Below are 24,817 nucleotides of genomic sequence, written 5' to 3'. Positions count from 1 at the left end.
AATAGACCTACCATTAAAATTATGGACTGGTCATTTCTTCGTCAGAGGGCAAACGGGCAAATTCAGCAGGGAATCAAATACTTTTTTCCTTCACTGTAAAAACCAACTCTTCTTCTTCTAAAAGAGCATGCTGCACAAAATCAAACAAAGAGGAGGGAAGTGCAACTTTCAACTTTCCATTCATTTGTTGTCAACACATTCATTCTTAGCAGAAGGCTTTTTAAAAGGGGGGGAATAACTGACCTTTTCTCTCTCTTTATCAAGGGGACTACAATACCTACCTGAAATCAAACTGGTGACAAGCATGCAACAGAAAAATACCAGCCTAAAACATTTCCAAGCAAAGATTTACATAGTAATTGTCTGGGTGTGTCAAAGTATTCAATTTACAGCGGCCAGCTTCAGTCATAGCACATTTCTATTCCAATCTAGCCTTGTCAGCTGAACTCGATAAAGCAGTGATAACTGGTAATTTCCACAACCATTTGACAGGTCTGTAAAATTAGCTCAGAGGTGGGGACAGAAGGGACAGGAAAATAATTTCCAGCGACAATGGTGGCTCACAGCTTCTGAGCATTCAGTGAGTACAAACATTGCTGAACACATTTATAACAAGCAGATTAAGAGGAAGTAAAAAAATGCTGATTTACAAGCCAGTTAAGCCAGACTATTTGGACTGAAGCTGGTTCTTGAGTCCTATGTGCGTGTAAAGTGCCTTCAAGTGGCCATCGATTTATGGCAACCCAGTAGGGTTTTCAAGACAAGAGAATAAGGCCTCTTTCAAACTGCCCTTATAATCCATTTGAGCCACCATTTGCTAACGGATTTTTGTTACATCTCAGACACAACCGTTTTGGCTCCCAGCTGGTAACAGATTTTTTAAAAAACCTTTTCAGATAAAGCTGCTTGTGTCCAAATGCCTCCTGGGGCTCAGCCAGTTTTACTGCGCTTCCAAAACTGCGCTTCCAAAAGGACCACTTTCCCCCCACCTTTTTTTGCAGCACATTCTTTGGCTATTTTTTTTAACATTCTAAGATTACTGTTATATCACTATAGCAACATAGCAATTCAATGTATCTGAATGATGGTGATATAATACTGAATTCACCAGCATTCAAATGCATTGGATTGCTATGCTGCTATAGTGTTATAGCAGAAATCTTAGAAAGTTAAGAAAAAATAGCCGAAAAAAGGCCAGGGGAAACGCAGAACTGTTTGAAACTTCAGAGCACTTTGGTGATGGCTCATTAACATATTGAAATCAGCTGAATGAAATGCCTATCCCTATATTGCTTTACTCGGAATCAGGCTAACAACAGATAACATCCATTTAGAATCGTAATCTGAAAGGAGTCTAACAGACGTGGTTTGCCATAGAAGCAATCCTGCGGAAGTAGACTGATTGAAAGTTCCCACAATAGCAAACAAAGGTGATTTTTTGTGAAGCTCCTGTGTGGGCATTTTTTGGGGATAGAGGTCCCAAATGTTCATGGTAACTTTCAGGGACTCTCCTTGCACGAACCCCAAAGTTTGGTGAAGACTGGGTCAGGGGGTCCGGTGTTATGGGCTCTGGAGAAGTCGCCCCCTCCCTCCTCCATAGACAGGCAGCTGATTATAGAATGACCAGAGAATCTGAATCTTACCTTCCTGCTTGTGTATGAAGGTGGGAGGGAGCGACCTCTTCCAGACCCCATAACTTTGGACCCCCAACCCAAACTTCACCAAACGTGGGGGTTCTTGCAAGGAGAGCCCCTGCAAGCTACCCTGCACGTTTGGGGGCTCTACCTAAAAAATCCCCCTCCCACAGGAGCTTCACAAGCCTGTGGAGAACCTGAAAAAGCCAGGAAATTACCCAGTTTTTTTGGGAATGGCCAATTTGGCTTTGGCTTTCCCCCCAGGTTTTGGAATTCAGCAAACCCGAAATTTACCAAAATGGCTTTTTTTCAGCTTTTTTTCCGGTTTGGGTTTATTGATATGCACAGCCCTACAGCAATCCCACATATTGTTATGGTATTCTTAGGGGAGCCATGGTTAAATACAAACCTAGCCATAAAAGGATCTTTTCAACAGCAAACATACTACTGTGATCAGGGGAACCTCAATTCAACATATACTGCGACTGCTTTTTGAGTGTTTATTCAGATACAATATCTCAAGGTTTTAATGTACAGGATTAGTTCACATAAATGTCTTATACATGTTTATGAATTCACTGCATGTGGATTCTACCATTTTTTTTAAAAAAATTGCATGAGTTTGTACTGATAGTGTCATCCAAAGTCACTGATGTTTACAACATGAAGATTTTACAAAACTAAGATATATTTGCAGAAGTCAGTTGCTTCAGTCCTTTTCATTTTGTTTCGATTATTTGTAATCTGTTAAAAAATAAAGTTAAATATTTGCACAGACATCTCTACATATCATTAACTTTGTCACAATGTAAAAAAATAGGGAGGGGATCTGGGCATTGCAAAGTCAGGATGAGATATTTGTATAACCCATTCTTCCACAAAAGTGTGTGGAAAGATGGCAAGAGGTAAATACATGGATGTGTGCAAAAAGCAGATTAATCTTTGTTTTCAAGAAAAAGGCTTGGCTGATAATGACAGAAGGGTTGCACAGTTGCTGGGGGACATCACGGCACATTTGTCCAAAGATAAACAAGAAACATCAGAGGGAGGCTATTATTAAATTTCATTTTAAGACATAGAAACCAGTTTGCATCTTAGGACGTCATGTGATCGCAGAGGGTTCAGAACATATTTGTGGCTCTTTCAGGTAGACTCAGCTGACCTGTACATTCTCCAAGGCTGCAGTTCTGAAAATTAGTTAAATTGGAATGCTTGGATTAAAACTAATTAGCCATCCAATCCAAAATCTTGCTGAAGTAGCACACAGATGCTTAGGGTGGAAGAGAACAACAGTTACACCAAAATGACATCATAAAATATGCCATTTTAAAAAAGCAATACTACAGCTATGAATGCAAATGATACGTGTTGAGACAATGTATATTTCATGTCATGTGAACCTGTAGAAAAATAAGGGAAGAAGAAGAAGAAGAGAAGGAGGAGGAGGAGTTGGTTTTGATATGCCAACTTTCTCTACCACTTAAGGAAGAATCAAACCAGCTTACAATCACCTTCCCTTCCCCTCCCCACAACAGACACCCTGTGAGGTAGGTGGGGCTGAGAGAGCGCTAAGAAAACTGTGAGTAGCCCAAGGTCACCCCAGCTGGCTTCATGCGTAGGAGTGGGGAAACAAACCTGGCTCACCAGATTACAGTCCACCGCTCATGTGGAGAAGTGGGGAATCAAACCCAGTTCTCCAGATTAGAGTCCACCGCTCCTAACCACTGCTCTTAACCCCTACAACATACTAGCTCTGTGGATGAGAATTTATTTATTAATTAGATTTTTAACCTGCCCTTGACCAACCAAGGTCAGGCTCAGTGCAGCTTACATTAGTTAAAATGCAGTGTCTCATCATGTGTGTGTGTGTAAAGTGCCGTCAAGTCGCAGCTGATTTATGGCGGTTTTCATGGCAAAAGACTATCAGAGGTGGTTTGCCAGTGCCTTCCTCTGCACACAACCCTGGTATTTCTTGGTGGTCTCCCATCCAAATACTAACCAGGGCTGACCCTGCTTAGCTTCTGAGATCTGATGAGTTCAGGCTAGCCTGGGCCATCCAGGTCAGGGCGCGTCTCATCATAAATATCATTAAAATCAATATACATCTAAATAATTAATTTAGAGTTTTATTCCATGCAAATGTTGCCCAGTATATCTGAGGATAGTTCTGAGCACTACAGTACTCTTGGCAAGTGACAGAAGAACACTGCAGGTTGCAAAGGGTTCTAGTTTTCCAAACAGCTTCATGGTGGGAAAGTTGTTTACAAGGAAAGGGCAGGCACCATAGTGCTGACTTATTCCCAGTAAGACACTGTTGACAATGCCCGGTTTCTGAGGATATCCTAAGAAATGTCATGGCCCATGTGGCTAGCAGTGGGTAAAAAACAAATTAGGAGCAGATATATTGACAAACGCAACAGGGAGAAAGTGGCAGTTCAGCCTCATTTTGTCACTAATGATTTTCTGCATTGTTTCCACTGACGCTGCTCTAACACCAACAGAAATCAGGATATTCTTTTGGAGCTGAAGCTGATGTGCAGTGCATATTTATCATACCAGAATGCAAGTGAATGTAATGCTTTGTAATTGTGTATTAAAATTCCATCTAAGTAGAAACATCCCCGGATAGTGGGAATTGGTGTAGATAATTTCAGGTGACCTGGGGATAATAAGGCAGAAACAAAATATTTTAAACAAACCAATTACAGAAAAGGAGTTAATTCTTTGTGTTAATCATATGGAAATCAACACTGGGTTAGAGACATGAATATACTTCTTTACAAGGGTATGCTTTGCCTTTTTTGAACCAACTTTTAATACATTTCTTAAGAATGGGATATAAAATCCTTACACACATACACTATTCTATTCTATTCTATTGAATTATATATGCAGGGCATAATCTACTGAGAAGATTTTCTCTGTGCAACCTGCACTGAAATGGATAGGAACAGTGTTCCTAAATATTTCATTTGAATGGCGCTTGCACAGGAAACTTTAGAATCAAATAGATCACAACAAAGGGATGTGTGTGTTATGTGTTGCCAAGTCACTTCCGACTTATGGCGACCTTATCAACTAATGATCTCCAAAACATCTTATCTAATTTCATTTTGGGTTGTCTAATCATAGGGTTTTTGAAGTATGAGACAATCAGACATGATTTGCTACTGCCTTCTTCTGCACAGTACTAACCAGGGTTAGCTGAAGTGTCACTCCCTTTGTCTATGAAAGATTCTCTGTTACTGCTACTTTCCACCACCTCATCAGTGGCTCTGTCATTTCTCCTCTGCTGATGTGACCATTGCTTCCTGAAAGGGGTAGATGCATCTTAGTCTGGTGTCTCGGCTTTGACCATTCCACTTAGTGTGACTCTGCTGGGAGTTTAGGCTCCTGACAGAGTCAAAACTCCTGACAGCATTGCTGTCAGCTTCCCTGATACAATCAATCTTTCTCACCACGTTAAGGTGTCTATCTAAGAGGGGGCCAGGCTAATCTAATTTCATCAGATCTCAGCAGCTAAATATGGTCAGCCTTGGTTAGTAGTTGGATGGGAGACCACCAAGGAAGTCCAGGGTTGCAGAGGCAGGCAATGGCAAACCATTTCTTGCCTTGAAAACCCTATGATGTCACCATAAGTTGATTAAGACTTGATGGCACTTTCAATTACAACAAAAGTATATCAATTTTTTAAAAAAGATCAAACATAATACTCATGAACACATGAAGCTGCCTTATGCTGAATCAGACCCTTGGTCCATCAAAGTCAGTATTGTCTACTCAGAGTGGCAGCAGCTCTCCAGGGTCTCAAGTAGAGGTCTTTCACATCACCTACTTGCCTGGTTCCTTTAACTTGAGATGCCGGAGACTGAACCTGGGACCTTCTGCATGCCAGGCAGATGCTCTACTACTGAGCCATAGCCCCTCTCCAAATAAAAAGTGATGTCACTTTTTAGACAGATGTCACTCAGCAAGCATGGCCATTGACATGCAGCTGCAGCAGCATTTGGTCTGGCAACAGACCCCTCAAAGGAAATCACTTTACCTGAAAGAGCCATGCAACTTTTAAAGATAAACAATAAAACTTTGAAAACAGAGCAAACAGTCAGAATCAACACTTTGGAAATTTTCTTGAAAGGGTGGTTTTCTTGAAAGGGGAGGACATGCAGTTGACTTCTGGAAACCTGGATAAAGTCAAGTCTGAATGGAGAAAGTCCATGTCCCACCAAGCTTGCCTCATCATCCCATTGAGTCAGAACAGGAAACCTCCCATGGACATAATAGCCAGGTTTCTTTATTACAGAGGACAGGGCTTTATGCAGGATAGAACAAGAAGTTTCAAGATGCTGATATTCACACTTTTCAGAATTCATCATATGATACCATTTACAACTGAATTAAAAGTTTACATTTAACTGGGGGGTAAGCACAACAACAGTGCTGTGTTTGTTGCTGTTATGTATGAATACTGACAGGCTATTTCAGATCTCTACATTTCCCCCTCCCTTATCCTCTCCCATGGTTTGGAGCACAGGGCACAGAGTTTTTGCAAGTTTTTGCATCTGGCATTATATTCTAAGGCTAGCAGATGGCAGTATTCCAATGAATATTATTTTAATGTATGTTCTGTGTAAATTCACTTGCTTTTCAGGGGTCTCTGAACCTGGACTGGTCAAATAGACCTCTGCACCAGTTTGCTGATTGGTTAAATGTGCAATCTTGACAGGACAGGTATAGTTTAATAATGGGCACATGGCTGAACCATTAACCATTCTGAAGTCCATAGGCTGAACTCTCCTGTCATATCAAGAGGAGAGAAAAATCCCAGATGCTCACACAATAAAGATCAAGGATCTCCATCAGTCTTTGAAAGATAAATTGTGCACATCTGCATGAGTCAGAGTGGGGCTGCATAGAATCGGAAGAGAGAATTTAACCCCTCAATCCCCACTCAGTCTTGGAAATAAACAGTGCATTCCTAAGGAGAGTTACTCCAGTCATTTCAATGGGCTTAGACTGGAGTAACTCTCCTTAGGAATGCACTGTAAAACTAGTACAGGCATACCTCAGAGATATTGTGGGGATAAAGTGAGTCACACAATTTTTTTTTGTTTCCCAGAGCATATAAAAGTTATGTTTACACTATATTGTAGTCTATTGTGTGCAATAGCATTATGCCTAAAAAAAGTACTGTAATAATAATGAAAAAGTTTGAAATATTGCAAGAATTACCAAAATGTCACACAGAGACATGAAGTGAGCACATGCTATTGGAAAAATGGCTCTGATAGACTTGCTCAAAAATGCAATATCTATGAAGCGCAATAAAGCAAAACCAATAAAACAAGGTATGCCTATATTCCCATGCAGCAACAGTGTTTTGCAGGGGGGAAGTCAAGTTTCAAAACCATACTCCCCTTTAAAACCACTATTAATGGCCTGGTGAACCAAGTTACTATTAGATTGTACATGGTTCAAAGGAGAGCTATATCTAAAAATTGAAACTGTATGTATGAAAGATTGGCCCATGAATCGATTTGCTGTTTCAAAATAAGCAAAATGACATTATTTTGAAATAAATAACAGCCCTGGTTTGTCTGGCAGATGCCATGAAAGCAGGCTGCAAAGGACATTTAATTAGTGCATAATAGGAAGATAAAAGAAGACACAGAAATTTTTTTCCAGCTGAAGAAGTCGGGCTGGAAGCCAGTCATAAGCATAATCCTTCTGTATAAATAACTCACTTTCGTACAAGAAAAAAAATCTTTATTGTGTATTGCCAAAGCTTAAAAGGCATTAATTTATTTGAATCAAAATGTTATTTTAAGGGTAGAACCTTAAAACCAAATTCCAAACTCGGTAAATCTGACCTTACACTAATAAATGATCCAACTACTATTACTGGTGTAATAGCTAAATCTGATAACATTTTTCAATCTTGCAAAAATATTTTATAGTGATCTATGCCCTTGCAGATATCTAAACATGGCACAGATGTCAAAGTGGGAACATCATATGGATTTCTTAGGCAAATCACCAAATAGGAAATTGAAGGCACAGTCAAGCAATTAAGAAATGACAGTGGAATCCTAAGCAGAATTACACCCTTCCCAGTTCATTGAAGTCAATTAACTCAGCTTACAGTGGTCAGAAACTTACTGAAGACTACTCAGTGTCACTGGTGATGCAGCAATATCATTTCCAGCTAGCACCAGAAGTAGAGCCACAGAAACCCGTTATAACTTTCTGTTAAATCTGATTTTTTCTCCATAATATGTAAACGAAGGGGCATTTTTCACAGTAGATTTTGCTTCTGTTTTGCCACGGACTAAAAAAAACAACACGATTTAAATGTTTTTTTCATGGCCACGATATATCCCTGTCAATCTCGATGTAGTTTTGGTTTTTCATGGGAACAAAGCACGCTGTATATGACAACAGTTTGGTCTGTCCTTTTTGCAGGAGGCCTCCCCTTCCAACAGGCTCATTATTTATGCCTGGCCCCAGCTCCGCCCCAACTCCGCCCAGATTACCTTGCGCAGTTCACCAGCCCCAGCGCAAAAAACAACCACCAGTCCCTCTGGTATCCTCCATTTTTCTTCCACCCTCGCTCTGTTCTGCTTTTGGAACAGTCAGATTCCAAACTGGGGGGTGGAGTGCTTTCCTCAAAGCTTCCCTCTATTTTCTATACGTGTGGAACCCATTGCCCTTTAATGATAGACAGGATTGGGGGGGGGGAGCAGGAATTGCATCCATGTGCCCAGAGAAGTGTTTAGCTTTAGAAGTGTGCATGGCGGGGGGGGGGGAGAGGAAAGAAGGCCCTTGGCTTGCGCACCGGCCATGATCCGGCCACAGTGCATCGAGAGAGAGGAGGGAGATAAGAGCAGGCTGGCCACCCCTCTTCAGAAGACTGATGGGAGGGAGTTTTGCCTTGGGTTTTCCGCTCTCAGGATGCACATTTTCCCATCCGAATTCTCAAAAATCCCCCCTCCCCACTGGGGTGGAGGGGCATGGCGGGGGGAGAGAGGAAAGAAGGCCCCTGGTTTGCGCGCCGGCCATGATCCGGCCACAGTGCATCAAGAAAGAAGAGGGAGACCCAGAGCAGGCTGGCCGCCCCTCTTCAGAAGAGTGATGGGAGGGAGTTTTGACTTGGGTTTTCCACTCTCAGGATGCACATTTTTCCCATCCGATTTCTCAAAAATCCCCCCTCCCCGCTGGGGTAGAGGGGCCAACAGCCCCTTCCCTTGAACATCCCTCCCCACGGGTCCAGCTGCCCTAGACCAAACTGCCACCACCACCACCCCCAGCGCACGAGGAGCACATGGCATGGCCCCACCGGTCTCCCCTTGGAGCCGTCCGTCCGACGTCCCCCTGGGCTTGGAGGTGTGGGCCCAGCTCCAAGGCCCATCCCGGGTGAGGGGTGGGGAAGGCCTGCCCGCCTGCCAGCCTCCGGGACGGAGGGAGAGAAGTGCCAGGACTCTAGGCAGGCAGGCAGGCAGGCAGCAAAAGGGGTGGTATTCTTGTCCAAGCGCAAAACTCCCCCAGCCAATCACCGTTCTTGGGGGAGGAGAAAGGAGACGTCACGGGGAGGGACAGCGGAACCAAAGCAAACATTTTTCATGGGTATCCGAGCAACAAAATGTGTTTCTACTGGAAAGTACGGCTCAGAAGTGGTTTGGTTTGCCGCTGACATAACTCGGCTTTTATACCTCTATCAGGGAAAAGCCGGATCTGCAGTGAATAACCAAAATTTGACTCCGACGCAAATCAGCGTCGAAACAGCAGCAAATCTCCGTGAAAAATTCCCCCAAGTGAAGGCATGCAGCGATACAGTCAATTAGCACACTTACTTAGGATGTCGAATGTCTGGCAATGAGCGCTCCAGGGCGATGTTGTTGCTCACAAAAATATTGAAACCGTTTTCCCGGTAAGCAGAATCATCATTGTCTTCTTCTGTGAGAGGGTATGGCTTTCCCTGTTCACCTTTCCCTGGAATGGTAGGGGAAAGAAAACATTCTTTACCAACCACTGGCATTTGAGCAGCCAAAATATATTCAAAGTTTGTATTATAGGTGGTTGTTGTTGTTGTTAATAATAATAATAATAGTTGGTTTTTATATGCCAACTTTATCTACCTTTTAAGGAGAATCAAATCGGCTTACAATCTCCTTTCCTTCCTCTCCCCCAAAAGACATCTTGTGAGGTAGGTGAGGCTGAGAGAGTTCGGAGAGAATTGTGGCTAGCCCAAGGTCACCCAGGAGGCTTCACGTGGAGGGGGGGAGAAACCAACCTGGTTCACCACCGCTCTTAATCACGACACCATCCTCTCTCTCAATAGTCCTCACTAAGCAATAGTCCTGTGGTAGACAACACTTTGGCAAGCATATTATACCAAAGTCCAAACTAAGAAATGGAGTCATTACAGTGCACATGCAGGCCTCACTATAAGTAAGGCCAATAGTCTCCTGAGCCATGGAATGGGCAGCATTATAGCTCTGGAAAGGTAGACAAAACTGTAGGCTTCATCCTATGCCATAGACAAGCTTAGAGACCCTCTTGTTCATGTCCAGGTATGCCACAAAACTTGTTCTGTAAAACATTTCTTGGATTGATTTTATCGTTTCCGCTGACTTTAATTAATGATGATCTTTTGAACTGTTAGCGTCCTTGGAAGGTCTTGAAAACTAAAATGATATAAATATTTCAAATGAATGAATGAATTTCTGCCATAGCTCTTACCAGATTATGTTGTGAGGTGAAAGGATTCAGTGCTCTGAAAAGGGTTTTGCTGCCAAATGGCTTTTGTTAATGTAGATACTAGAATGAAAATTGATAAGGCGATTAAGTGGTATCTTTTGTTAGCCAAAAGTTATCTCACTCCAATAGGCATGTAAGGAGCAGGGTCTGAAGTTAACCCCACCTGTTAATGGATAAATTAAAATACTAGGTCTTTTGCACTGGACTGGCCTCCAGTGTCCAAAAAACAGCTGATTACATTTAGAAAACTTGAGGTCAGATTTTATTTAAGCAGTAGTTAGAGTGCAGGGTAAATAAATAAATTTATTTACTACAGTCCAAGACCAATAAAAATAGAATCAATATAATAATTCAAACTTCCAGTATATCAAATAACCTTTGAGAAAAGAAACATTTTAAAATTATAAATTCACAGAATTATACATTATCTTTATAAAAATTATCGTTAAAGAACTATATATGGCTTAACCAAGTTTTCCTAGTCTTATAGGGTATCTATCCAAATTTGGTAACTTTGAAATTAATCCCTTGATTCTTATCTGCTAGCATGACTGAGAAAAGAGTCCTTTTATTTTTTTCTGGGATGGTGAGAAATTATGAGGGTAATCAGAGTTTCCCTAATATCACTATAGATTTTACAATAAAAAAGATATGCTCTAGGGTCTTGATATTCCCATCTCCACATAAGCATACACAAACAAATATGAAAGCCTTTATTGACATTAAAAGGGAAATCATGCAATGACATAAGCACACACATTCTTTAGATGGTAAACCTCTATATCTACCCTCAAGAATCACTGAGAGCAGCATATCACCTTAATAAAGTGAAAATCCTTCTATGATCAGGGTTATCTAAATGCTTAACATAAGGCATGAAAGCTACCTTATTTAACATGCCTGGATCATAAAGAAAGCTCTTAACTCTATTCAAATCATGCTGCCTTTCAATATCCAGAATGCTCTGTTTAACCATAGCCCTTGTCTGAGCTTAGTCCCTAGTCAGGAGAAATTGTTGTGATGGACCATAATACCTCAATTTTTCCTCCATCCTCCTCCGCCATGGAGAAAAACAGTGTTGCATTTACCTGTAACTGTTGTTCATCGAGTGGTCTTCTGTGCAGGCACGCATGGGACTGCGCTTGCGCAGGCCAGCTGTGGAGAACTGACTAGAAAGCTTTTAGGAGCTTCAGAGCACCTGGAGCGCTCCCCCTCCCCTCCGTCCCAGGCCAAGAGAGAGATGGCTTCCTGGCCGATGGTCATGTGATGGAGGGGGGAGGAGTGCTCCTCCCTCAGTTCTCCCTTCGCCGCTGTGGAAGAACACAATAGCCACTAAACAGTAGCCCACAGCGGGGAAAGGAGGGAGGGATGCGTGCCTGCACAGAAGATCACTCGATAAACAACAGTTACAGGTAAGTGCAACACTGTTTTTCATCTTCGTGGCTTCTGTGCAGTCCCGCATGGGAGAACAGCAAGCTTACCTACCATGGAGGCGGGTGTGGGCTTGTCACCAAATTAAAAGACAACTCTCCCAAACAGCTGCTTCCCCCCTGGAATCCACATCTACAGGGCAATGCCAGAGGAATGTAGACAGAAGGACCAGGTTGCCACTTTACAGAAGTCTTGGGGATCTGTCGTGGCAAGGAAAGCAGTGAAAAAGGCATGAGCCATGTTGCAAGGGGCCTCCACCTGGAGTGGACAGTTTAAGTCAGCATTGCTATAAACAAAGTCTTGCAGCGTCCACCCACCCGGAAGCGATTTCCAAAGAAGCTGCTGCTTCAGCCTTCCATGCACCAAACCAATAGGTTGTTTATGTGCTGTAATGAACCTGAAAGACATGGTCCTCTGTCACTGAGTGCATGAAGAGATTGCCCAGTTAGCGACTGAGGAGTTGGAAGAAAATAGGTTAGGCAATGGGACCTTATCCTAGGTCGAACTCCAGGCTAGGTAATACTACCTTAACCCAATGGAAAGTGAAAACAGACCAATAAGTCCCCCCATTTTGGTTAAAATGACAGCAACCAGAATGCCACCTTAGTGGATTAAAAAAACAAAACAGGTTAGACGTTGCCATTATACCAAAAGTTTTATGTGTAACTGACACTATACTATATAAACTGCAAAGAATAATAGGGGTATTAGCGTATGGAAAAAAATAGACTAGCCAAGCCCCTCAAAACCATTAGCAAACTGGTGCTACAAATATTGAATAAGAATTAATCAGGAACAGAGGGCTGAGATGACTGTCAGATGTGCTTGACGGGAATAACAGCCAGGGCAGTATCATTTAATAAGCATGAATAATGACACACCACATAAAGGTGAAGTAAGAGGTTGCAAACCGTCTGACCTCGATCATCCAAAAAACTAAGCCCACTTGGCAGCATAAGATGATCATACGTGCAGTATGCATAATGCTATTCACAACATTGTAACTCTAGGTAGGTCCCGATCGATGATTGAGATGACCACACCACCCAATGTAGTGAAGGGACATTGTGGCACAGTAGGGGCTGTCTTCTTGAGAAAGTACCCCAAAACCCCATCAGAAGTAATCTACAGATTGGGAATCAGAAAACATTGTGACCAATAGGGACCTAAGAGCATCACTGGTGTCCTGGGTCTGTGGAGCCAGGGAACAAAAACGCAGCATCAAAAGAAACATGGCCAGTGGAACTGGAAAATCTCCCAGAAGCCCTCGTGGCAGCCAGTGTCCCGGAGAAAGTAGGGACATTTTGCATCAGCACTTGAGATAATAGGACTCTATCAACCAGGGAAAAACCGTATTCCCTAAAAAGGGAAAGCAGGGAACAGAGTGAGGGACTACTTGTGGGTTGATGAACCCTGTCTGCTCAGGAAATCTACAAGAGTAGACTTCTCCCAACACCTGGACTGCCGGGAAGGAAATGTGTTGTTTGGTCCTTTGCCGCAACTGGAAGAACCTGGGACAGCAGGACAGGAAACCCTCCTTCATGCTATAGATATTCACGTTGCCGTGCTGTATGCACTCATAGCAAGAAAAAAGGTACAAAATGGTACTGGATCATCCTGACTTCCAGAAGAAGAATGTGATCTCATGAAGGGAAATATTTAGGTAAACACCTTTGAACAAGTGCTTGTGAGAACCTTAGTACTGGAGTGAATACATCACAGTTCTGGATATAGGAAGACTATGTCTTCAAGTGGTATCAGTATAACAGTTGCCCTGTCAGACAGGATCTGTACCACTAGTCTGGGAGGGAGCAGGAACCAAAGGAGTATGAAATAATCCCAATTGTACTAGGGGACGACAACTGGAAACTTTTTTTTTTTACTTTTTTTTTGGGGGGGGGTATGGTTTTTAATGTCTTCTTGAAAACCCTTGTTTTGTAAATTCGGCTACCAGAGGTCTAATGGTCTTAGGCTGATGATCCACAATACACACAGAGGGGTATATTCGCCAGTCTCAGAACCAAGCTGAAACCCATTAGTGTGTTTATTTGTTTGTTTAATTTTAATATTATTTCATTTTGTTTTGAAGCCACAAAGTAGATACCCTCGGATCCAGTCCAGTAACTATGGTGATCAAAAATATTCTTTTTAAGAACTGATCTACACTTGTAGATAAATCGTGCAGCTACCAGAGACCGAAAGGCCACCAGCCTTTTCTCCAAACCCTTTCACTAAGGGTTTGGAGAAAAATCATTCAAAGTAGCTGCCGAGAATGCTATTTGAGTAGGTAGCAATTGGGATTACAGAAGAACAACTAGAAAACCCAATGACCCACAGGGATTAGGATGCGACAGACAGGCAAAACTGCAGGACTGGTAAAATTAATTGTCCAATAGCCAATAATCCAATTACAGATCTACAGCACCACCTGCTGATGGCAGGAGAACAAGTGCAACAAGCCTGTAACATATGGATGGTTAAGAGCCCCATTCAGCACCTAGCACTAACATACCCCGGAGTTAGCATTTATTAATCTGTAGTCATGCCACCTGAAAAGTCCTTGAGAAGTCAAACAGCCTGTGAGTTGAGGAAATTTTCCCCTGATGTTGGGTAAACACAGTATGCACAGGGTAAACGCAGAATTCACAGGACTTATCAGAAAATGTATATAAGTTGCTTAGGCTAATTACAGCCCTAACACTGAAAAGTATTCTTCCCTTAATGGGAGATTCAGTGCTCCTGCCCAGAATCAAAGGGGTAGCCCCAGCAACCCCAGGAAAAAAAAGGGAACCTGACCCATATTGAGATAGAAGTGTCTCAGCAACCATCAACTAGGTGAGGGATACTGTAAGAGAAATCCAGCATCCTCCTTTCAACTTTATATAGATTTTCCACCTTCTAGATGAAAGCTTGGCTATAAAAAGAAGTAAGCCAAATGTATACCACATAGGCTTCGCATAACACAACTCCTTGTCAGATCCGAGTTCGAATCTGAGGGAGAATATCAAATCTTCCAAGCCTATGCCATCCAGATTAACTGTTTTAAATACAGCTGAACAACCCCGTGGGTGAGATAGGCAGGAACTCTCATGGGTTGCATATGAGATGGAATGTCCCATGAGCCCTCCCTCCTTGATGCTGAGGTGGCCATGTAAATCGACTTCGAGGTTGGTGGGAAGACACTTGTCACAGAGAGGATGAGTGTCTATACAGTCATGGGGGTATATGCAGTCCAGCAGGAGCCCCAAGAAGAGGCTCTGGAAACATAAAGGGGGGGTAACGGAACATGGCTTAGAAGACTTCCCCACGTACTGGACAATATTTCAGCCCAAGCTTGCTTACCCCACCAGCAACGGTGATGCCTGACATTGAGGGAAGCAGGGGGGGGGGCTGCAATGCCGAGACTCCTCCCCTTCTCCAAACAGTTGCCGCCTTGGCAGCAATAGATGGTCGGTATGGAGGCAATTCGAACCCGCTTGTCTCAGCACCGAGTAGGAATCGGTGTATGACGTCGACAAGAGCCCAGTGGCTGTTGTATTGGTGCATCAGAGGCGAGCCAACGTCGAGGCTTTAACACCCGGAGGAGTAGGTGTTCCCACCTCCTTGGAATTGTGTGTTTTCGAGACCTCCTCTCTGCACGTCATGGGGGACTGATCCCCTAGTGCTGTAGACTAGCAGGCTTTCCATGGAGCCTGTCGACGTAGAGGCATCATCCATGCACGTCATGGGGGCCAGAGCCCCTAGCGCCACAGTAAAATGGCTTCCTACGCAGCCTTTTGACTTTGAGGTCTCATCCTTGCATGTCATGGGGGACGGAACACCGAGCCCCTAGTGCAACTGTACAGTGGCTTTTCTCAGAGCCTGTCGACTTCAAGGTCCAATTCATGCATGTCATGGGGGTCAGAACCCGTAGTGCTGCAGCATATCCAGTCATTATCACAGTCTTTGGGTTTGAGACCTGTAAAGCCGGATTTCCTCACAGACATTCGAACTGGAGCAACACAGCCTGAATGACTTGTAAAAATGAGAAAGAGACAAGAGTAAAACAAGCATCTGAAACAGAACCGACCATTAATTTGTGGCATACTCATTCTGCATTTGGCGGAATTGTTAAAGAAAGCCATAGTGGCAAAACAGACATCAAATGTTGAGAGAAATTTTTTTCTGAGGTAGAAGAAAAGACACAAGTCTCTCAAATAGAACAAGCATTATTAATTTGTACCATACTATTGTACATTTGGCACATTTGTTAAATAAAGCCACATTGACAAAAGAAAAGAAATCAAATCCTGAAGAGAAGACTCTCCTAAAGTGAAAGAAAAGACGTAAGTCTCTTAAACAGCACAACAATCATCGTTATGTTGTGCTATAATCCTTTCATATTTGGCACATTTGTTACATAGAACCATATTGGCAAAAAGGAAATCAAATCCTGAAGAGAAAAACTTTTCTGAAATAAAAGAAAAAGCACAAATCTCTTAAAAGTAACAACAGTCATTATTTTATTGTCGAAGGCTTTCACGATCAGAGTTCATTGGTTCTCGTAGGTTATCCGGGCTGTGTAACCGTGGTCTTGGTATTTTCTTTCCTGACACTGTCCTTCAGTGTTACTCTTCTGAAGATGCCTGCCACAGCTGCTGGCGAAACGTCAGGAAAGAAAATACCAAGACCACGGTTACACAGCCCGGATAACCTACGAGAACCAGTCATTATTTTGTGCCACACTATTTCTACATTTGGCACAGTCTTTAAATAAGATCATATTGGCAAAAAAGAAATAAAATCCTGAAGAGAAATTTTCTCTGAGGTAACAGAAAAGACGCTCTGAAGCACAAAATCCACGGCGGCGAAGAAAGAACTGAGGGAGGAGCGCTCCTCCCCCCTCCGTCACATGACCATTGGGCGGGAAGCCGGCTCTCTCTTGGCCTGGGACGGAGGGGAGGGGGAGCGCTCCAGGTGCTCTGAAGCTCCTAAAAGCTTTCTAGTCAGTTCTCCGCGGCTGGCCTGCGCATGCGCAGTCCCCATGCGTTCCTGCACAGAAGCCACGAAGATGAAACAAAGGAATCCCATAGTATGAGATGGACGAGACCCTTGGTGTAAAAGACCAACTTTAACTAATAAAGAAAGGTAGCGATCCATCGTCTAGCCTCCACCATGACCATTCCGGCCTCCACTCGAATAGCAGCATTTGAGACACCTGTAGGTACTCGGAATATATTTCTTTAAAATGTTGGCTGAATTATTTCCAGCATAATCTTATTGGCAGAAATACAAAGTGGTGCCCCATAAAGTAATTGGGCCAAGGATTTCATACTAAATAATTTGATAGCCGCTGTCGCATTTTGTCCCACTTTGGTCCAATAAAATCTTTTAATACCCCCACACTCATCTGAGCAGTCGAAAAGACATAGGCTACATGGGCATTCCTGAATTGAAAAATTACACCCAGGTATTTCTAACAATGAACAGTGATTGGAGTGTTATAGTAGCATTCAGGAGACCCAGGTTCAAATCCACACTCTGCATTGGAAACTTGCTGAGCGACCTTGAGCTGGTCAGACTAATCTCCCTCACCGGTTGTTTATTGTGGGGATAAAATGGAGAAGATAAAAACAATGTTGCAAGATGCTTTGAGTCCCCATTGGGAAGAAAAGCAGGGGGTATACTTGTCTAAATAAATAAACAAGTAGTCTGGTATTGATGCTCTGAAATTTTAAAATACATAATTTAAGACTTTAAAGAGATAAAAACGTGGTTTCTCTATTTTCTAAACCAGGTTGGCCAGTTGCTTCCTTGTACTGAAGGGAAGTCATTGGTGTTCTGGACAATAACATTTAGTTTTCTAAGCAGATTACTCTCTATAAAGCTGGGGTTAGAAAACAGATTTTGAGGTGGCACTGGGAGGAAGTGAGCTCAGCTGCGTTCCCCTCCCAAGGTGGCCTGCTTCTGTCCCTTTAATGGAGGTTTGATAATGTAAATTAAGCAAATTTGCATACACTCATATGATTTGCACACTGTTTTGCTTCTGCTATTCCTGGGAAGGGAAAAGAAGATAACAAAGCACACTGAAGAACTGTCACTTAAACATTAGAAATCTTGCACCATGACATTCTCGCTTTTTATAAGCATTATCTGCATACTATTTTTGCTACATTAAGGGCTAGAAACTTTAAACTCCAATGGTAAAAAATCATCAGATTTTTGAACAGCATCAGAATCAGTCACCATCATCTCACCTCTCTCCAGTGGAGTGGTTAAGAGCGGTGGTTTGGAGAGGAGGACTCTGATCTGGAGAACCAGGTTTGATTCCCCACTCTTCCACATGAGCGGCGGACGCTAATCTGGTGAACTGGGTTGGTTTCCCCACTCCTCTACATGAAGCCAGCTGGGTGACCTTGAGCTAGTCACAGGTCTCTTTGAGCTCTCTCAGCCCCACCTACCTCACAGGGTGTCTGTTGTGTGGAGGGGAAGGGAAGGTGATTGTAAGCCAGTTTGATTCTTTCTTAAGAGAAAGTCAGCATATAAAAACCATCTCTTCTTCTTCCTTCTCCTTTTTGCTGTCTTGCATACCAAACTCCTTAATTTCTATTGACCCCTGTCCTGCTTGCTGCATGAACATGACTTTCTGTTCTAACAGAGGAGGAACCGCAGAATCTTGAGTTACCAAGCAGCAGAGCAGATGGTATCCCATCAAGTGGGCCAATCTGGTCAAGAAAGCCATCACTTGGAGACTTCTATTTTCAGGTGAAAACAACAGATGCTCCACAGAGCAGCCTTATTATTTGAAGTATTGTTATTTGTAACACTGCAATGAAATCACATGCAGTAAAAAAAATCCTAATGCCTAGTTTAGATCTGTTTAAACCAACAAAATAATACTGGATTTAAAAAGAAAAAGTTTCTGCCTCAACTATGGTAGAAATGATTCTTCATTCACATCATTTTCTTATTCACAGCTAGCTTGCCGTGTCTGTTCATAAAGAAAAATATGTCTTAAAAAGCATCTATCACACAGCCAGAGGATACTGTGGATTCAAAGACGCCAGAGATCAAGGTTTTCTTTCTGAGACTCACCCTTAACTGTGAGAGAGGGACCATAGTACCAAATGCTTGTTTACTGATGGCAGAGAACTGCTTTACTTCACAGAGCACGCGATTAAGATCGACAGCAAGTTACCATTCGATATTAATAACACAAAATAAGCCTTATGTTTTAAGAATTCAGCCCAAGAAGCTTTCTTGTTTTCTGTTCCTCAGTATATATTGTAAGGAGACCTCAGGCAACAACTACCAAGTTTGGTCAGCAGATAAAGTGAATGTGAAACTTCACAGCACCATCAGCTTGCATGACTGCTTTGAGCCTGTGATAATGAGCCCTTCCCATACCTGATCCATCTCATCGATCTGTTTATCTTACTCTATTTATCCACATAAGATGTAATCATGCTATTTTTTGAGTGATGAAAATCTGGCCATTTCTTAAGGAACAGTTATCTCCTGGGGGCTTTTCATGATGTCCCTGGGGTGTTTTTATTAAGGGAAAAATCACCTCCAAAGAAGCAAAAACTGATGGGAAAAACTCTACTCCACTAAAGGCTCATGAATCACGCTGCATTCGCTTTTTGGAAATGTGTGGTTCAAGTTTCCCATTCAATGGGGAAAACCAAAGGGAGGGAGGGAGGAACTACGTGTGTGTGAAGATTCATTAAACTCTTAGCTGATCTAGTATGCATAAAATGAGATTAACTTTTCGTTTGGCATTCAAAGTCATTATTATGTCTAAGTAGTATCCTGGACAAATAAGTATTGCTATCTTGCACACTGGGCACGTTAAAGCCTGGATAAAGCATATTTCATAAAGCACTGCACATTTCTTTCTGTGGGTTAGCAAGAGGTCTTTGCTGGGACTGTAATGCATACCAAGTAGACACTTTCCAGATGTCACAAGAAAAGGCCATTGAAGAAAGAAGGTGAAGAAAGATTTTTGGAAATCACTGTTGAGCAGTTCCACCCCATTCACTTTGCAACTACTGTGATGCACAGAGTTGACAACCTCCAAGTACTAACTGGAGATCTCCTGCTATTACAACTGATCTCCAGCCGATAGAGATCAGTTCACCTGGAGAAAATGGCCACGTTGGCAATTGGACTCTATGGTATTGAAGTCCTTCCCCTCTCTAAACCCTGCTCTCCTCAGGCTCTGCCCCAAAAACCTCCCACCGATGGCGAAGAGGAACCTGGCAATCGTAGTGATGCAAGGAGAGGATATAGTGGATCTAGAGAGGAAGCAACTACTTGGAGCAGAGGAAGCAGCAGTCAGTCAGTCTGAGAGGGTCATGGTTACTTTTTTCAGCGACACTAACCAGCCAGCATAGTGTAGCAATCAGACTGTCATACTAGGATCTGGGCAACAGGTTCATATCATCCCTCTGCTATGGAAGTTCGCTGATTGTTCTTGATCCAGACATTCTTTCTCAACCTAATCTACCTCACTGGGTTGTTATTGTGAGGATAAAATGAAAGAGGTGACACCACTGTTGAAAGCCATTCTGAATCTCTGCTTAGAAGAAGAATGGGGTATAACCATCTAAACAGATAAAAAACTTGTCCAGAATGAAGTAATACAGCAGATCAACTATATGGTGCAGACTGGCTTTCCAGAACCATCTGCTTTCTAGCAGGATTCTGATCTGTGATGGTAGTACTCCAGCTACTACTGCCTGCAATTCCTGCTTCAAGTCACACAGGAAGTAGGAAAATGGTGCATGAAATACAAGGCTCTTAGTTTGAGCCTTTGGCATTTAATAGTAGGGTAGATCAAGGGTCCCCAACTTTTTTGAGTCTGTATGTTCTGTTGGAATCTGGACACAGAGTGGTGGGTGCAAACACAAAATGACCACATGGGGAAAGGGGAGACAGAGAGAGAGAGAGACCAAGAGAGAGAGACCAAGAGAGAGAGAGAGACCAAGAGACACACTGAGAGACACACTGACACCCAAGTGCAGGGGACAAAATGAATGATTTGAAAATATATATTTATTTATTTATACTGGGAAAGAAGAGTGAGAGAGAAAATAAAACCAATGCTGGTGGCAGCTGCCACTGAAATATTGGTCATTTGTGCATGGCTGTTTCCTCGCGGTGACCCCGCCAACTACTTCAGGGGTTTGCTTTGATTATGCTTGTATTTTCCGACCATCAGAGGTTGCCTTGCTCTCCCCATGTGTTTCCATGCATTTTGCTCGCATTTTCTGGATGTGTGTTTAGCCAGCATCCAGAAAATGAAGGGGGGGGGGTATGAGCAGGGAAAGCGAGGTGACCATTGATGGTTAGAAAATGCAAGCATAATCAAAGCAAATCTCCGAAGTAGTCAACAGGGTGACAGCAAGGAAACAGCCATGCATACATGGTCACTATTTTAATCTACACAGCCAGGAAGGTCTCTAATGGCCAACCAGAAACCATGCTGGGCAGGAGCTTCACCTAGCCCCACCCACTTTCTAAAAACACTTGCCAGGCACCAGAAATAGTGTTATAGCACAGTATTTATACATAAGTGTGTTTAAAGTGTTTCTCATACTTTATCTCAATAAGCCTTGTATCAGCACTGTACACGGTACAGAGAACCATGATAAAAGAAGTGCAAGCATTTAGAATCTTGTGCGGCTCCTGGTATAGCAGGTGTTCCTAGATTCATGCCATACCAGGAGGATCTAAGCTGCATTTATGGCAGAGTCTGCCCTGAGGATTGATGCTCTCTAATTCTCTCCCACCCCTCATCCCCATGTATCCCTTTATGGAGTGGCTGGTCCAACATTGTGGTTCCCCAGGGATAACACCATGGCAGCTGCAGGTACTTTGATAAAGAAGATTAAGTCAGCTCTAAGTGGCAGGGGACAGTGTACACACCAAGCCTGATCCACTGTACAAAGAGAATCAAATGGTACTCTAAGAGATGTGAATGCTTATGCAGGTTCCCTGAGTCCAATGGACTCCTGAGTATACATAGGACTACAGTTTGTCAGATAGCTGTGCTAGGTCACTGAGGGAGAACTGGGCCTAACACAGCACACCAGAGGTTTGCAGATATGGAACAGATGCTCACTGAAAGGACCTAAACCACAGCAATTTTTTGTCTGTTAGGAAGACATCAGGCACAGCAGAGGGAGGGAAAGCTTTCCTGTTCAATGTGCAGAAAGAAAGGAAAAAAGGATTAGCAAGAAAAGAACGTTATTATCTCGAGTTGGTACAAGCCTACAAAAACAATAAAAAATGGCAGCCTATCAGTCTGAGTCGTACTGTTGCCAGGTTTGTTAATTATGAAGAACAGAGCAAGTTGGCTCAAAAGAGAACTCCACAAAGCAATAAAGGGCATGCAGAACTCCTTTAAACATACTGCATTCACGACACCTAGGAATATGATTTCCTATTGTAAAATGGCACATTATTCAGTTTTGAAGTACCGTAAGGCAAACATTTATTTTTCTTTCTTTCTGAAATTAGTGAAGGACAGTTGAGAGAGAGGGATGTGGCATGGTATAGTATAGCTTGATCTTGTCATAATGGGAGACCACCAAGGAAGACTTTGTAGAGGAAAGCAATGGCAAATCACCTCTGCTTAATCAGTTGCCTTGAAAACTCTATGACAGGGGTCTCCAATGGTGTCTGTGGGCGCCATGTTGTCTGACAACACCATTCCTGGTGCCCACTAAGTGTTTTTGGAAATGGGGGGGCCTGGGGGGGGGCTTAAAATGAGGCCTAGGCCTCGATGTCACAGGTGTGATGACATCACTTCCAGAAGTGATGTCATCGCACAGGCGACAATGAGGGAGACGCTCTGGTATTTGGGCAAAACGCTATGGTAAAAACATCTTCTACCATAGAGTTTTTGCCCAAATCCCAGAGTACCTCCCTCATCATCAGCCATTAGGGCTGTTGAATTAAAAAAAATTCGGTATAGTTCGGATTCGGCTGAATTTGGCCCGTTTAGATTCGGGATATGCCGAAGTCCGAACTCCCCCGCTTCAGGTCCGTGCAATTCGGCGGGAATTCAAAGTTCGGGAAAAAAATCCGGCCGAATAAAGCCATTAAAAACACAACCGCGCCTTTCCGCGGCTCTGGAGGGGGCATTTTTGGGGGTAGAGGTCCCAAACTTTCAGAGGAGCTTCAAAGGACCCTTCTTGCCAGACCCCCCAAGTTTTGTAAAGATTGGGTCAGGGGGGGCTGAGATATGGGCCCCGAAAGGGGTCCCCCACCTTTAATGTGCATCTCTGAGCAGAGCTTGCCACCCACGCACAAAGCTCCCAGCCCCGACAAACAGCTGATGAGAGCAAGGGCAGGGCAGGTGCTAAGAACTTTGCAAAGCAACACAACTGCAAAGCAACACCTTTGCAAACATGCAAAGGGCGGGGCAGGTGTGAAGAATTTTGCAAAACAATACAACTGCAAAGCAACACAAGCACGCAATGCAACACCTTTGCAACAGTGCAAAGCAACACCTGACACCTGGGAGTTTGCAAACCATGGAAAGGGACAGAGGCAGCTAGCTATGCATAATGAGCAGGAGGGGGTGGAATTTCTCCTTTTGCATTGGACTTGGGACCAGGCAGATGCATTCTTTAAGTCACCATTTGAAAACCAGTTTTGAGCAAGCATCAAAATAACCTAACTGATCTTATGAATGAGGGAAAACCTGAAGACATAAAAATGAAGCCCCCCCTCAAACCAGGGAGAGAGAGACTGGAGGGGGAACACACATCCCAGGCAGAACCAGCAAAAGCCCCCTTTGGCTCTCCCCCCACCCACAGAAACTGCTCCCTCCCCACACACACAGAGACTCTGCTTCCCCCCCACACACACACATAAAAGAAAAATTACAGATTAAAGCCCCCAAAGGGGTCTTACTGTGGCTGTCTTCTGTTCCATCAGGAGGGGCTGGGAGGCTGGGTAATCCAATATGATTCCATTTGTATCCAATATGAGATCCATATGTATGCATCTCTCGAGGGTGATCCATTCATCCCAATAGGGAAAAGGGGAAAGCCCATATCTCGGGGGGCCCTGACCCAATGTTTACAAAACTTGGGTGGTCTCTTAAGAAGCCTTGTCTGAAGCTCCGCTGAAAGTTTGGGGTCGGCACACCCAAAAATGCGCCCCCTGCAGCCACGGAAAGAGAAAAGGGGGGCAGCTGATATTTCTGCCCCCACTGAACCCATCTTTACAAAACTTGGGTGGTCTCTTAAGAAGGATTGTCTGAAGCTATGATAAAAGTTTGGGGGCTGCACCCCCAAAAAAGCGCCCCCTGCAGCCACGGAAATGGAAAAGGGGGGAGAGGAAAAAGGGGTGGAGCCCATATCTCAGGACCCCCTGACCCAATGTTTACAAAACTTGGGGGGGTCTCTTAAGAAGCCTTGTCTGATGCTCCGCTGAAAGTTTGGGGTCGGCACACCTAAAAATGCGCCCCCTGCAGCCATGGAAAGAAAAAGGGGGAGCCCATATCTCGGGACCCCCTGACCCAATGTTTACAAAACTTGGGTGGTCTCTTAAGAAGGCTTGTCTAAATATCCCCTGAAAGTTTGGGGTTTGTACCCCAAAAAATGCGCCCCCTGCAGCCACGGAAAGGAGTGAATGTGCACAAGCACATCAGCTGATTCCTCCAGTACTCAATCCTGACTGATTGGCTAGAAGAAGACCCAGCTTGGCCACCGATTGGCCGGGGGAGGAGAATGCTGCTTACTGAAGGTTATGCTGCTTACTGACGGCCCTGAATTGGCCGGATTTATTCGTGAACTCCCAAACTCACTGAATTCTCCCCCCCCTTTTCCTGCCATTTTTGAGTTCGGTTCGTCCCGAACTAAAAACCACCGAATCAAGGGAAATTCGGCTGATTTTCAGTTCGGGCCGAACCGAATCAACAGCCCTATCAGCCATCACTTCCGGAAGTGATGTCATCACACAGGTGACGTCCAGGCCTAGGTCTTATTTTAGCCTGGTAA

The 24,817-nt window shown here is 43.5% G+C and overlaps 1 protein-coding gene across 2 annotated transcripts in view; it reads right to left on the bottom strand.

Moving 5' to 3' along the window:
- Positions 1 to 24,817, bottom strand: part of GALNTL6 (polypeptide N-acetylgalactosaminyltransferase like 6) — a 620,684-nt gene that overhangs the window by 341,607 nt on the left and 254,260 nt on the right. For both annotated transcript variants that reach the window (XM_056855291.1, XM_056855292.1), the window contains exon 3: positions 9,485 to 9,623. In XM_056855291.1, coding sequence (XP_056711269.1) covers positions 9,485 to 9,623 — 139 coding nt within the window. The remainder of the gene's footprint in view (positions 1 to 9,484; positions 9,624 to 24,817) is intronic.

The sequence above is a fragment of the Euleptes europaea genome, chromosome 9 (assembly GCF_029931775.1).
Source record: "Euleptes europaea isolate rEulEur1 chromosome 9, rEulEur1.hap1, whole genome shotgun sequence".
NCBI lineage: Eukaryota > Metazoa > Chordata > Lepidosauria > Squamata > Sphaerodactylidae > Euleptes > Euleptes europaea.
This window is presented reverse-complemented; position numbering and strand designations above follow the sequence as displayed.